Below are 14,705 nucleotides of genomic sequence, written 5' to 3'. Positions count from 1 at the left end.
GTTTTTAGGCAGTTGTACTTTTATAGCTCTGGGTTGTGTGTTACAGCAGGGCCACACTCACCTCCTCAGTGTCTCTAGTCCACATGCGAAGTCGCTCCACCTCACGGTTCTGCCTGATGCTGCTGATGTTGTCCATCTCCTGAAGGACCGCCTCAGCAGTGCTACACACACACACACACACACACACACACACACACACACACACACACACACACACACACACACACACACACACACACACACACACACACACACACACACGTTTGGACAGTGATGTTTTTCTTATCCTTATTTTAATGAATGACTATCATGGTAAAGTGCTGACATTCATCTCTAATTGGAGGACTTGTAGTCCTTACTTGACTGCTGCACTGATGGCATACCAATTTCTAAATCAAAGTACTGATTGAGATGTATATACTGTAGGTAGGCTTTGTGAAGGAAGCAGACCTGGACAACATGGCAACCAAATACAATTTAATAAAAAAATAAATAAAATAACTCTCTGGATTTCTCATACTTTTCTCAAGTATAAAGAAGTCCAATTCCATACAGTATGTTCCAAAATGAATAAAGTATGCCTCCAACCAATAAAGTCAGTTACACTTCCTGTTTTGTTAGAAGCAATTTTGCAAAGAAAGGTGTCAGTTGTGTGACTGCTAAGCTACCTGTTGACCAGCTGGTCAAACAGCAGGCTCTGATTGAGGTGTTCAAATTGGCTCTTCTTCACCCGGCAGCTCCTCTTCAGCTCCACATGGCCATTCATGCGAGAGTGATCTCCCCCTCCACTCTCTTCGTTCCGGTGACTCATATGGGCTGCAGCATCAACACAAATGTAATGAGAGACCTATTATTTAATTGTATGCCTCTTAAAGCATATGTTCAATGTATGACTTTAAAAAGATAAAAGGGACAAATAAAAAAAAAAAAAAAAAAAGAATTGCATTACCGTGTCCATTTTGCATTATGCGAGAGGACAACCTGGAAATAAAACAAAACAAGTGAAAAAAACGTATGCACAGAAAACTACAATTAACCTCACATAATGTTGTCTCAGTGCTCATGTTTAAGTCTGTCCGTTTACTGTTCACCTGATTACAATACATGACATGAGAAGAATGAGATCTGACTCAACAGCCAGACAGCAAATAGGTGTCTAGAGATTTAACTCTTGCTTATTTTAACTTTGTACAGACAACTTTGTCTTAACAAATCATTATATTTCTGCCCAAGTAAATGTAGGAGATAACGTACTAGCCTATCAGTGTGCTGCACAATATATTACTCATGATGACTGAAAGCAAGGCCAGCTACTGACCTGGTGTGGTAGGTGGGAATTTCCCAGCTGACCCTCTGGCCCTTGGTCTGAGGGGATGGGGAGGTATCACTGGAGCTGGGCTCGGAGGCAGTCTGGCGCCGCATGCGCTTGGAAGGGGGAGCCAGCCGCGGACTGCTTGGACTGCTCACATCACTACTGGGCTCTTTCTGTTGAACAAACAAAACAAAAAAAACAACAAAAAAATCACACCAATTTGAGGAGAGAAAGGAGGAGAGAATGCAAAAATGACAAACAATCAGAAAAAGCAGGCAACAGAAAAAGAGAATGCCTCATATTGTGACAGCCTTTCACAAGTATCTGCATAAACCATTCACCCCATCAAGATTGTATGAAGCCAGAATATTAAGAAAATAACAGGCCAGCATGAGTAAAAATCAAATCCATGACAACATAAAAGAAGAAAGCTAGTACTTCAAATGGCAAACCCAGAATAGAGTGCTATGATGATCAGACAAGACACCTTGTACCCAACTCCTTAACGCATTCCCCAAATCACAACAGAGCACCAACCAGACATATGCCCTTGATGCTCACGCCCTTCACAGCTTAACTTCACTGCTGATATGAGAGCATATCTCACTGTTGTCATAGGCAACTGTCTGCAATGTCTGCACAGGGGTTTGTCTGACAGATAGATGAAGTGAAAAGTGCATAATGTACAAACAGTGAACAAATGCACAACTGTGGCCTGCTGGGTGCACCTTGAAATCATTCCTCATTTAAAATAATTTTCAAAACATTGTCATAACCGATGGTCAGGTTTAGCAACAAGTTTTTGACAAGGTCTTCACACAGGACACTGAGCGAAAATGGTTGAGAGTTTAGTGTACAAATCCTGAATTTTCTTCTTCAGAAAAATCTAAATTCTTCAAGTCACAGTCACATTACCGTGTGACCCACAGCCGGGAATGACTCGAATCACAATTCAACAAAAGTATAAACCCTCGACAAACAGCCCATTAAAACTCAAGAATGTACTAATGACTATGAATAAATTATGAGATAAGTGAATTCGTTTGTTCGTCTGTGTTAAATGCTATAATAATCGTAAATAATGCGGAAACACAGAGCCTCTTGCCTTGCATAATCTCAATGTTTACATTTTCGAGACAAAGACTGTCAGACAGCTTGTAGGTCAGCCGATCGGAGTACAAACATAAACTATTCATTTAGTTTACATTTCGAATAAGTAGAAAAATAGCATTCTGTTTAACGTTATATCAGTGCGTTTTAAACGCTTACTGTAAATACATGTTGCATAGGGGCATTTGCCGAAGTTCAATAAGTTCAGACTTGCTAAATACGGGACTCGAGTCAGCCAACTGTTTTGAACCCTGGGACTCCCTTCCCCCACTGTAAACTAGCTGTCGGGCTAGCTCTAACCTACAAACGCTAGCTTAACTAAAGCTTTATCTTAAATAATCAAGCTAATACTTCCAGGACGGCGACATGAAGTAATGATAATAGCCTCATGTCAAAATTCCAGTTGTCGTTATTAAGAGGGCTAATTTGTGGAGACAAATGTGAAACAAGTCTGCCGGGTAAAATTGCCAAACACAAAGGGAACTCAACTTGGGGCTAGCCAGGAGTTAACATCGCTAGCTTGAAATTTGACAGTTGTGCAATACGTTCAGTGTAAATGACACGCGTATGAATTGCTGCATTAAAGTCCTTTATTGTGTATCTGCGTGACTGAGTGGGTGTCAACTTCAATACTGCTCGTAGTTTGCTGTGAATTATACATTATGTAGAGCACCTTGAGGCCACAGCTACAGCTAGCTACCTAACCAACTAGCTAGCACAGCCAGCTAGCTAGCTGACCGGCAAAGAAAAGAAACCGGCTTACATGTTCATCAGAGTTTCGCTCGTTTCTCGACGACGATCTAGTCCTCGAGGAGATGAAGGGACCGCTCCCCGACCGTGAGCTTTTCCTTGTGTTCACCATGTTTTTTCCTTTTGTCTGCCCTTACTGAATCTCCCTAGCCAGCTCCAAACACTGCCTCAGTGAGCGCAGCATCGAGGCGCCATTTCTCTCCCTGTCTATCTCTCTCTCCCTCCCTCCCCCTCTCAAGTAGATGTGGGTCTGTTTGGCAGGTGCATTCATTTTTGCTGACTGGACTACTACCACAAAAAAACTAGCCTAACTTAGTTATCATGTATAAAAAATATAGCAAAAAGGCCTTAATAACCAATATAAGCAACTGTGTTGTTACGGGTTATAAATTATAACGTGCAATTTACAGTAGGAATATTAGCTAAACATTACAGTGAACAGTACAGACTTGCATAAAGTCACTAATTAAGCCTACTGAAGCACGATGAGTCCCTAAAGGAATATTAAAGGAAACAACTTCAGAAAAAGAAAAAATATAATGCTTTTAAACCTGAGTACACCATGTACCTCTCAGATAAATACCAGGGACTCGTTTGAAGCTGGCAGAAGCTAAATGGAAGTGGGCAGCTTCCAATTTATTTGAAAGAAAAAGTTACTAGCTACTTTGTACAACCTGGACTGGAGTCATTGCTCCATAACATTAAAAACAATATAGCCTACCTAAATAAGATATTTTGCATCCACAGACTAATATTATTTTGTCATTCTTCACTACAACCTGTCTAAGTTATCGAAATAATGATCATCATTCTCCTCTTGCTGTTTTCAGTGTTGCTCCTCACCTTGTTCTCCACACCATTTTGATTCCCACATCTGAGAAATATTATATAATAAATCTATGAAATATAATATCTGTCAGGCCGAATTCCCATTGGCATGACAAGACCCAATGTGTTTTTGTTATTCGCTACTTCAGATGGACAATAACAGTGAAAAGTTTGAACCTTTGATCACACTAGGTTTCCTATGAAGTAAAAGTGGCATTTAACACAACTGTAGTTAGCCAAGAACTTACTGTGATCCTCTCCCGAACCCCTGTGGGATCCCTTGGGGATCACTGCTGAAAGTGTGTGTGTGTGTGTGTGTGTGTGTGTGTGTGTGTGTGTGTGTGTGTGTGTGTGTGTGTGTGTGTGTGTGTGTGTGTGTGTGTGCGTGTGTTGCCTCTTCTATTTCTGGCTTGACTGAAGATGCAACTGTGCTAGCCATCTGTTTCATGTTTTAGGTTCAAGGTTTGTTTTTTTAAAAGCATAATCAACACTATTTTTGTTTTATTAAATAATGCATTATGTGTGTGTGCATGGAGCTGCTGAAGGCACCATCTGTGATCCGACTGTTAGAAACAATAGGTATCCCCACCACTGAACACAAGATTGAAACCTTTGTAATTCTCAAATGTAACTAGAACTGGTCAACACCTAATTCTAATGGTTTTTGTTGCTGTAAAAATAGTTTTCTTTTCATATTTTTGAATTACGATCTTTTGAGAAACACACAAATGAATCCATCGATAACTAAAACTCTTTAGGATGTGAAAATAGACCTCAAATTAATGGTCAAATGGAGGATTTATTGGGCCTTTCAATGGTCATAGACAAATCCCATATGTACATCAGAGAGTAAAGAGGCTGTGCCCTGATTTTATTCGTAGGTGTTCAGTTGCATTGTGAATTATGCATACTAAAAGTGACTCAGTCTCATATTGAGTTAATTCTTAATTAATGCATGTATTCATTAATTGACTGACTACTAGTGTACACAGTATGTTACAGTAATACAGTATTTAATCACACTTGTGGTTATATTATCTGCCCCTAATGGTCAATAGGAGGCATATAGATGGGCTTATGATTGTCTCACTGGAACACAGTTCTCCAACTGAAAACATGTCTCTGTGAAATGGAGGGACTTGTGGTGTAATTTTAAATAAGTCTTGCATGAAAAGATTAAGTGATAATACAGTAAATACAGTAACAGTAACAGTAGTTAAACATTTTTCAGATGGCCACTGATCAGTGTTCAATAGCGGGACAGGGTGAGTAGCCCAGTAGATAGATAGATAGATAGATAGATAGATAGATAGATAGATAGATAGATAGATAGATAGATAGATAGATAGATAGATAGATAGATAGATAGATGTCGACCCTGTGGTATTTCCTATGCCATTTAATACCGTCATCAGTTTCAATTGCAAGTCAATGAGTTCAGCAGTAGCCTACAGTTGCATTACGACAAGAGGGGTCGATTTACGGCACTGTTATTACTTCACAGACATTGCTCAGCAGAATAGCCGCTGCACAAAACTCATGGCTGCAGATGTGTAGCCCGGGATTAACCGACAAAACACGGACTGGTAAATCAGTATTTGACTTTAACCTTAATACGCGCATGCAAATTGGCATCTACCGTGTGTGTGCATGTATAGATATCCGTGTTATGATACACAGGTCCTATGTAGCTGGCTCTATGAGCGTCTTGGCTTTCTGACGCCCACTTAGGCCTACATAAATAACGATAACGCTAGCTGCTTGGTTGTTTATCGATAAGGTTATAGAGCTCCAGCGTTCAATGACTTGTGAATGCCAGAGAATATAGGCTATACATAATTAACACAATTGAGCTAATAAAGGTTACCTCTCAAAATATAGGCCTAATAAAGATGCCTTTAAAGGCATGAATCTAATAAACTATACTGTAGGAGTGTATAAGCTACTGCAATATACTTTTATTGCACTAATATTATCATTCTATATCATTAACGTGGCTATCATAATGTGTACAGCTTTTTTTTGCACTGCTATTATGTCATATCGTTATTATTATAATGTCTGCAGCTTATTTTAGCACATAATTATATATTATTACTATTATTATTATCATAATGTGCGCAGTTTATTTTTTTTTGCATTAACGTATTAAACTGTTATAAAGTGTAAAGCTGAAACATTTTTTTTTTAACTCCCTCCCCCCCTATATTTCATTAACTGTACTACTTTACGTGTCTCTGCAAATTGCCCCTCCACTGTGATAGGCCCTATAATAACTTTTGCTTTGTCCATTTGTCATTTTCTTAGATGGAAAACACGCAAAGTCATGAAAGAGATTGAAACCTTGGGGGGCGAGAAAGATGAAAATTCGTAAGTCACAACAAATTGGTTGCAAGTTATTTTTCCTTAAAATCCCTTATATTTAAATGGAACAATTGAAATTAAGAGTTCCCATAATATTCCTAATATTCCTGTAGGTGTGAATCAGCATTTTTCTTGAAATATAAATAATAGCAATACAACTCAATCCCTGGATTAATGTAGGTCAGTTGTATCTAGAATGAGAAATCAATATGATTGAACCGTAAAGTGTCCAGGAGAGCACTTTTTCTTTTCTTGAGGTGCATTTTCTGGTTTACAAACCTGCACGCTTAACATTATTTTTTTTGGGGGGGGGGGGAGACAACTCAATAATTCAATTTCTGTACAATAAAGCCTGTGACCGCAGGCTGAATTCAATAGACCTATAATGACTGAATCACACACTTGTCTATTTCTTAATGGGTTGTCAGTGAAGAAAATGAAGAGGAGGCTCCAATGAGGCGTAGTTTCTCGGTAGAAGACCTCCTCGGTGAGGTGGAGAAGATCTGTTACGATGCCTCGGGGACATCAAAGGTCAGAAACTAATTCACACCACTAAATCTTCATGGCCATATCGCTGCACATATGCGTTCTGCAGCTGACACAGTAAAGCTTGATTATGTCCACAGACATATTTTGAGATCATTGACAGTTTTGACGTTTAATTATTATTTTTTTAAATACACTGTAGACTTATAAGAAGAAGAAGAAGAAGAAGAAGAAGAAGAAAGGATGAATAATTAAGTAAAACAAGACAACCACATACTGCTATAACATAATATACTAAATAATTAAAAAGAAATCGGGAGGTTGTTAGACAGAGTAATCTACAGTGACATTACAGTTATATGTGCTCACTAACCCACTCATGTCAACATCTACTATGTGGCCATCAGAGTATTCAGTTAGGAGTTCAGCACATACAGGGATCACTGTAGTGTCTCATCAGGGCTCATTTTTGCGGCCTTCGTTCCAGGTGGAGATGGTGGTGAGGCTATGGAAGGATGGCTTCACTGTAAACGACGAGGAGTTTCGCAGCTACTCCATACCAAAGAATCAAGACTTCCTGGATGCCATCAAAAGGGGGTGAGTAAAAGTTGTCAAGCCACAGTTTTACAGGTGTATCGAGTGAGATTTCACTACCTTGAAGCACAAAAAGGACCGTAGTATCTTAAGCTCTGATAGGTTTGTTGATTAATATCGGTGACCTTACTACTACTTCAACCACTGTTGGGATATCTGGCGTTTAATAGCTCACCTACTGGCCTGTGCTCTGTGCCTAAAACTACCTAATTTGTTCCTCTTACATCGTCAAGCGGTAAAAGATGGAGGACGTTGCTACATGCGATGGTCGGATATTGCAACGCATATTCTCCAGCTGATCAAAAGCAAACAACAAAGCGTATATTATATATATTTCTGCTGGCTCTGGGTTGTATTGAGTATGAAAATGTGACTTGTGTCCATGACAAACCACTGTAAACCTAATACTTGAAGTTAATAAAAAGAAAAAAACTATAGTATACCCTAGTATGAAACAGAACTATGGGGAACTAGATTACATAAATACCTAATAAAGTTCAGTTTCAGTTCTCTCTCTCGCTCTTGCTTGCTGTTTTTTTTTCTTATTTAGACTAGACTAGTACTATGTTGTTTAAGTGTCAGTTACATGAAATAAAATCCCTGTCTTCAGCTATTTGCCAAATCCAGTGTCCGACCTGAAAATTTCCCAGGTAGGACAATGGTCGCAAAGCCAAGTGCAATGATGCATGTTGACTCATATTCATATTGACACAGGTCACTGTGTTTGTGTAACAAAGATAACGATTTTCTCCAGGTTAGGTTTTGCTGGTGGATGACCAATTTTCAGATTTGACTTAAACTCAAAATGGTGGTTGACTTTTTCTTTTAAAATATACCAATGCAGGCAAACCTCACATTACATGTACAATGTATTCACTGTAGCGTATACTGTATATACAGAGCTGAACCCTGTATGTAGATCAAAATAAAATAAAAAAAAATGTTTCTCCTTGGTTCAATCTTACATTCAAACCCTATTGGTCCCCAAGGGGAAACTAGTAGTAAAGATTTCCCTCCTACAGACCCCAACCAGGCGACATAAACCATAATGCTTATTAGGGCTCATTTGTCATATTGATTTATCTGACTAGACTTCAAACCCGGTCTTTTATCCGTCCCAGGGAGCTTCCGGCAGAGTGGGAGAGCCGAGCAGAGGAGAAGGAGCTGGAGATCAGTGTGGAGGATCTGACGGAGGAAAATTATGTTCCCAAGAAAAAGGCCTTTCATCCCTTCAGCGGGCGCGGATACCGACTTGGCAGGTGAGAGGTTGCTGTTGTGATAGTGTTACCAAGTAAAAGGCTACATTTTAGAGTATTATATATGTTGATACGTGGTTAGACCTTTTTTTTTTTTTTTTACAAAGGTTTACTCAGCATATAAATATTGTCATAAATAATCAATAATGTACACTGCTGAAGTTTCAAGTTTCCAGATACTATACTATTTTATACCACTAGGTGTCCTTCTACATCCAGGTATCAAAACACCCACAAGTAGATCTGATCAAACAGGCAGTCAGCCTGATGAACTCCGAGCCTCGACATTTTCACAACATCACTGTATGAATACTGAATTGAATACTGAGAGTCCAAGAAATATTGAGTGTGAGATTTTGTCTGCCTACACCCTGGGAGTAATCAAATAATAAGTCCAAATACACAACGCATATGCTGTTTGTAGCTTTAACTGGTTCTTAATCTGTTTTGTTTTTGTTTTTGTTTTTTTATTCCTGTCCATTCCCAGTGTTGCACCCAGAGTAGTGGCCAGGTCACCATCTGTGCACGCGGACGGAGAATCTCCTCCTATTCCCATGGTAACACTAGACCACGCCCTTCCTGTTACCTCCCTGCAGATCTGGTTGGCTGACGGCAGAAGATTGGTGCAGAGGTTTAACCTATCGCATCGGTGTGTCTCACAAAGTCAAGGCCAAAATAAAAAAATAAAAAAACGCATCTCTCCACATCTTGCTTGACATCATCAAACAACATCTACATATTAAAGACAGACTAAGGATTCTGCGTGAGGAATATTGTGACCCTTTCCACCCCTGTTATGCTGTCTGTAAATCCCCTAATCTCAAGCATAGCAGGGAAAAAAAAAAGTAGTTCAAGGGATGAGATAAGAATTTTGTTTGTACTGGCTTGGGAGGTGGTGAGGGGGTTTGTTTGAGGATTACATAATGCTTTGTTCTAGTCTGCTGGAGTTGAAGGCATGGTGCCTGTTATATCCCCTGCAACGGCGCATGGGGCTGCAGAAAACATTATCTGAGATGTAGCAACGGAGTGGATCTATAAAATCCCCAGAGAGGGATTGCGTAACTCGGATGCAGCATTTATATAACAGGGTTAGTAGCTAAAGGATAGGGAGGGCTGGACCCCTCCAACCTTCTGCTAGCCTCAGCGTGTGAGGAGTGGGTCTGCCATAAGATCGCTCGTATATGTTGGGCTGTGATTAATAATGGATGATGTTACTAGTATAGTGCTTCAGAGAGACATCATGGGTCACAAGAGAGCGTAGAGTATTTGGGGCGGTAATGCGTTGCTACCGAGAAGGAAACACACATGAGGAATAGTTCTGCCGTTTAACCTTCTGTCCCGATCTTAATTCCGTCTCTTAATTCTTCTCTAGGATCGCTGATGTTCAAGATTTCGTGTCGCGCTGCCAGAGGAGCTCCCCACCTTTCGTCCTGACAACGTCAGTTCCTTTCCGGGAGCTCGACGACAAAGAATTGAGTCTAGAAGAGGCGGATTTGGCCAACGCCGTCATCGTACAGAGACCCCTAAACACACTGGCTCCGTTTGGACACTCCTGATTAAAAGGCCCCCCCCTCCTACGTAATGCATACAACACACCACACACCCCTTTACCGACACCTCACCATTAGCCTGACTGCAGTCTCAAGGCTTCCTGTAAGGTATACTATTTCTTTATTCTGCAGCTTGTGCTGCATTTGATGATTGTTATATTTATTCATCTCCGTGTGGGATTACCTGCGGCCTAATGGAGATGTTGTCAGTTCTTCGCCACCACAGGTGCTGAAGTGCTGTTGGTAATGCTTACTTTGTCTTTTTCCTCTGGAGGACAGTGTTTACCTGCCAACAGATCTCCCAAAACTCCCAAACTCCAGAAAGGCAAACCAATTCTGTCGCCCGTGCAGATGGTCAACCACGTGTGTCCATCTGGTCGTCTACCACATGTAACCCTCCTTCCCTCTCACGCACGCACGCGCACACACACGCACACACACAGACACACACACACACACGCACAACACCAGCACCAGCACCACCAACATACTCTCTAAAGTCTTCCCAAACTGTGATCACCAGTTTTTCTGCACTACTTACAGTAAAAAAAAAAAAAAAATGAGGGGCTGATGTTTCAATTTGTATCTCTGAGTTTACAGTTGTATTTAAGGGACATATGATGTTGTTTGCACATTATTACTATTTAAAAAAGAGAAAAGATGACAGCGTGTTATTTGCGTTGGCCTGTCTGTTGAGGTCTATTAATTGTTTTGCCATTTTTTTGCATTTTTTTTGTGTGAACATTTGCCTTTGTTCTTTTGGGGAGGGATTTAATTCAGAATGTACAATGAATTGTTTGATTTGACTGCATCCTTTCAATACATATCACATATCAAGGTACAATAAAAATCCTCCTTAAAGTTCTGCACGTTTTTGTTTCTTTTTGACGAAACACAAAAATGAAGTGAAGTGGTATATTTCTAAAAGCACTTTGACGTATTCATATTATTACAGCCCAGGTGTGAAGACTGCTGACAGAAATATTTGATAATTAGGGCATCCATCAGCTCGGAGTGATTGTGATTATCGCGGTGATTATGGCGTGACACCGAGCAGCACCTTATTCCGTGTTGTAATGCAACATCTGTGCTGCCATTACAGATTTAAATGGGGATTTAGATTAAGGAGGCAGGGAGGGGCTGCTGATGTCAAATAAGTCACAATTGGAGGAATGATGACGTCGCAGTGTTGACACCAAGACACAGTACAAAGTGTAACTGCAGTGAGCATTGTGTGCAATAGTGGTCACTGGGTTGTACAAATCACTTGCTAAACAACAAAAGAAGCAAGAAAGTGGCAAAAAGAAATCTCATTCAGGCATGATTGTGTAAAGTTAAATCCTCTCTTTTTCTTCCTGAATGATGCACCTTGTGTTTCTTGGCATGTGTAAGGACTTGCGTGTGCTTTTGTATCTCCTCATCTCCATGCTTTCTGCCTTGCCTCTGGAAGAAGGCGAACATTATCCATCTTCAATATTTAAAGCAATGAGATGGAGTGTGCAGAACAGGAGGTTTTGTGTTTGCTCATGGCTGAGGAAGAAGAGATGACAGCCTCAGGACGGCCAAGGTTAGGGGAAGAAAAGTCTTGAATATTCTAATCCCCTCTGAAAAATTACCTTTCTATGAGGCCACATTTTCAGATTTTCTACCTGAATGTACAGGCTGTTGGCAGCCAGAGGGTGTCTGGCTAAAGAGTAAAAGAGAGCACATTTCCTTTCTGCTACATATTTAATAAGGCTAAGCATGCAGGGAATTACTTTCCCTTTAACTCCCACATTTCCTTTCAGAATGACCCTTTTACTCATGCAGCAGCCAACCTTTCATTTTGCACATTCCTCTTCATGCATTATCGGAAACATACCCGTCCTAATGCAGGTCATATGGCTGACTTTTGTGCAACGGCACCCTTTTTCATTGTCATAATGTGGTTTTGGTCAAGGGGTTTGCATGCTTGGAATTCATGGGTTCACCAGCCGACGTCTCCATGACATGTTTGTTGTCATGCTCTGAGGAGAGGCTTACTGTGGAGTGTAAGCATCTCGCTCTAACGGAGCTGCTTATGAAAGTACTTTGTGGGAAAATGAAAGGCACTCAATATATCATAAACGAAAGACTGGAAAAAGAGCCTATAAAAAACAGCATTACAAGTATGTGTAGAACTGTATCTCATTTTCCAACCAGACCAAAACTGTTTAGAAAAAGCTTACTTTCATTTCTGGGTCAAGCCTAGATTGAACTATTTATATGTATTTTAAAGAAATATTTTATTTTATACAACTAAGGATCTCTAAATTAAACAACTTAGTTATCTTCCAATATAAATTAGAGCCTGCAAAAAAAAAAATTTAAAAAAAAAAAAAAAAAAAGGTTGATTTAAATGTTATTGTTGCACTGTTTTAAACACATGAAGTTCAGTTTACTAGATTACAGAAATGATAGCACTTCTGTATTTTTTTTTTTTTTTTTAAGATGATTTTTTGGGGCATTTTAGGACTTTAATTCCACAGGACAGATTAATTCAATTCAATTCAATTTTATTTATAGTATCAAATCATAACAAGAGTTATCTCAAGACACTTTACAGATAGAGTAGGTCTAGACCACACTCTATAATTTACAAAGACCCAACAATTCTAGTATTTCCCCCAAGAGCAAGCATTTAGTGCGACAGTGGCGAGGAAAAACTTCCTTTTAGGGAGAAACCTCGGGTGGTGAGGAAAACTTCCTTTTAGGGAGAAACCTTGGGTGGTGAGGAAAACTTCCTTTTAGGGAGAAACCTGGGACAGACCCAGGCTCTTAGTAGGCGGTGTCTGACAGTGCCAGTTGGGGGGTGTGATGAACAGTGGCAAAAATAGTCACAATAGTAGTTGTAGTAGTTCATGGTGTAGCAGGGGCACTGCAGGGCGTTACAGCAGGACGTAGCAGGGCATAGCAGAACGGATGAAGACATGAAAGGGGAGAGAGAGGGGGAATGACATGCAGAAAAGGGCCTCAGGTCGGAGTCAAACCCGCGGCCGCTAAGTTGAGGAGTAAACCTCTATATATGTGCACCTGCTCTACCAACTGAGCTAACCCGGCCAGAGAAATGTTTGGTTTTTGAGGCTTGGCGATGTAGGGACTACTCGCAGGGCTAGTTGTTAAACTACTGTAGCTGGCAAGCTAACCTCCAACACCCTAGCAGGACATGCTAACACAAGGCAGTCACAATAGCTCCCCCGAGGTTCTATTTTTTAGGAACTGTACCATTTACTCCTTTTCAGCATTTAATGCTAGTTCTGAGCATTGTACATGATTTCATTCAAAAAGATTTTATTGGAGAGGAAACCAATGAGCTCAGTTGCTAACAGTTAATTCAAGGGAACGTAGAGTATCATCAACTAGGGACGAAGAGGATTATGGCCACAAACAATGTATTTGGGTTCTGAGTTTAAAGGTGCTGTAGGTAGGATTGTGAAGATCCAGGACTTAGCCCAAAAATTTTAACTTCAACAACTTCTCAGTCTCTCCCCCGTTTCTGCTAAAGCCCAAAACGGTCTCCTAAGCCCCTCCCCCCACAAGGGAGACTGAATGGGTGTGCATGAGCAGTGATTGACACGCAGTTAGACACCCCCCCACCCGGCCCTGATTGGTGCATCAGAATTCTGACTTTAATCTCAGAATTATTAGAATAAAGTTTTTCACATGTGTTTTTTGAGCTAAACCCATTCTGGGAACTAAATGTCTACAAAAATCACAATGCAATCACAAACCACTGGAGTACCCCTTTAAGTATGCCTACCACACACACACACACACACACACACACACACACACACACACACACACACACACACACACACACACTGGGCTACCTTGTATTGGAATGTCTATGTCTATGTTAAACTAATTTAAAAGCTACTATTAAGTACAAAGCAACTACACCTACTACAAACTATTTAGCAGTGGGATTGAAGTGTACACCATAGGCTAATGATTATCTGGTGGTGATGATGCAGTGTGGGAAATATGTAATAGCCTATATAGATGTTTAACGCACATCCTTGTTGAGTATTTCTTTTTCACACACACACACACACACCTTTCCGCCTCTTTGTTCCAAAGAATTGCACAGGTCATTGCGTGACGGAAATGAAACCAAACTGCATTTTTGACATTCCGCGTGCACCACTTCATTAAAAATGCCATTTCATGATATGCACGACCGGATATCAGCGCTGCGATAAAAATGAATAACACATTCATTTGAGACAGGTGAGAGTTTGAAAACAAACGTATCACCGAGCGGAGATCGACTTTCCTTATACGGAAACAATAACACACACCTGCCAAGAAAATAAACAGTAAAGCATAGTGATGCTTATCTTATACCAAGTGTAGAATATTACAGGATTGAGATTGTCGGATTACCACACCTGATTAAAAATACCACAATGATGTCACTATCTCACCAATAAA

At 40.2% G+C, this 14,705-nt stretch overlaps 2 protein-coding genes across 3 annotated transcripts in view; one reads left to right on the top strand and one right to left on the bottom strand.

Annotated features, from left to right (window-relative positions):
• Positions 1–3,405, bottom strand: part of atad2b (ATPase family AAA domain containing 2B) — a 74,773-nt gene extending 71,368 nt beyond the window's left edge. Inside the window, 5 exon segments of the mRNA XM_039780953.1 lie at positions 62–161; positions 669–816; positions 950–981; positions 1,319–1,485; positions 3,186–3,405. Of these exon segments, the coding sequence (XP_039636887.1) occupies positions 62–161; positions 669–816; positions 950–981; positions 1,319–1,485; positions 3,186–3,284 (546 nt within the window). The 5' untranslated portion in view covers positions 3,285–3,405.
• Positions 3,406–5,454: 2,049 nt separating this feature from the next.
• Positions 5,455–11,111, top strand: ubxn2a (UBX domain protein 2A). Of its 2 annotated transcripts, XM_039780951.1 has the most exons (7): positions 5,455–5,586; positions 6,308–6,370; positions 6,793–6,895; positions 7,338–7,447; positions 8,566–8,703; positions 9,188–9,349; positions 10,073–11,111. In XM_039780951.1, exons 2-7 carry the CDS (start codon positions 6,327–6,329, stop codon positions 10,254–10,256), a joined length of 741 nt encoding a protein of 246 aa, XP_039636885.1. In that variant the 5' UTR covers positions 5,455–5,586; positions 6,308–6,326; the 3' UTR covers positions 10,257–11,111. The 2 variants fall into 2 exon arrangements, with proteins under 2 accessions (XP_039636885.1, XP_039636886.1); XM_039780952.1 differs by lacking the exon at positions 6,308–6,370 and having other exon boundaries at positions 5,472–5,586.
• The last annotated feature ends 3,594 nt before the right edge of the window (positions 11,112–14,705 follow it).

This window comes from Perca fluviatilis, chromosome 18 (assembly GCF_010015445.1).
Source record: "Perca fluviatilis chromosome 18, GENO_Pfluv_1.0, whole genome shotgun sequence".
NCBI classification, from domain to species: domain Eukaryota; kingdom Metazoa; phylum Chordata; class Actinopteri; order Perciformes; family Percidae; genus Perca; species Perca fluviatilis.
This window is presented reverse-complemented; position numbering and strand designations above follow the sequence as displayed.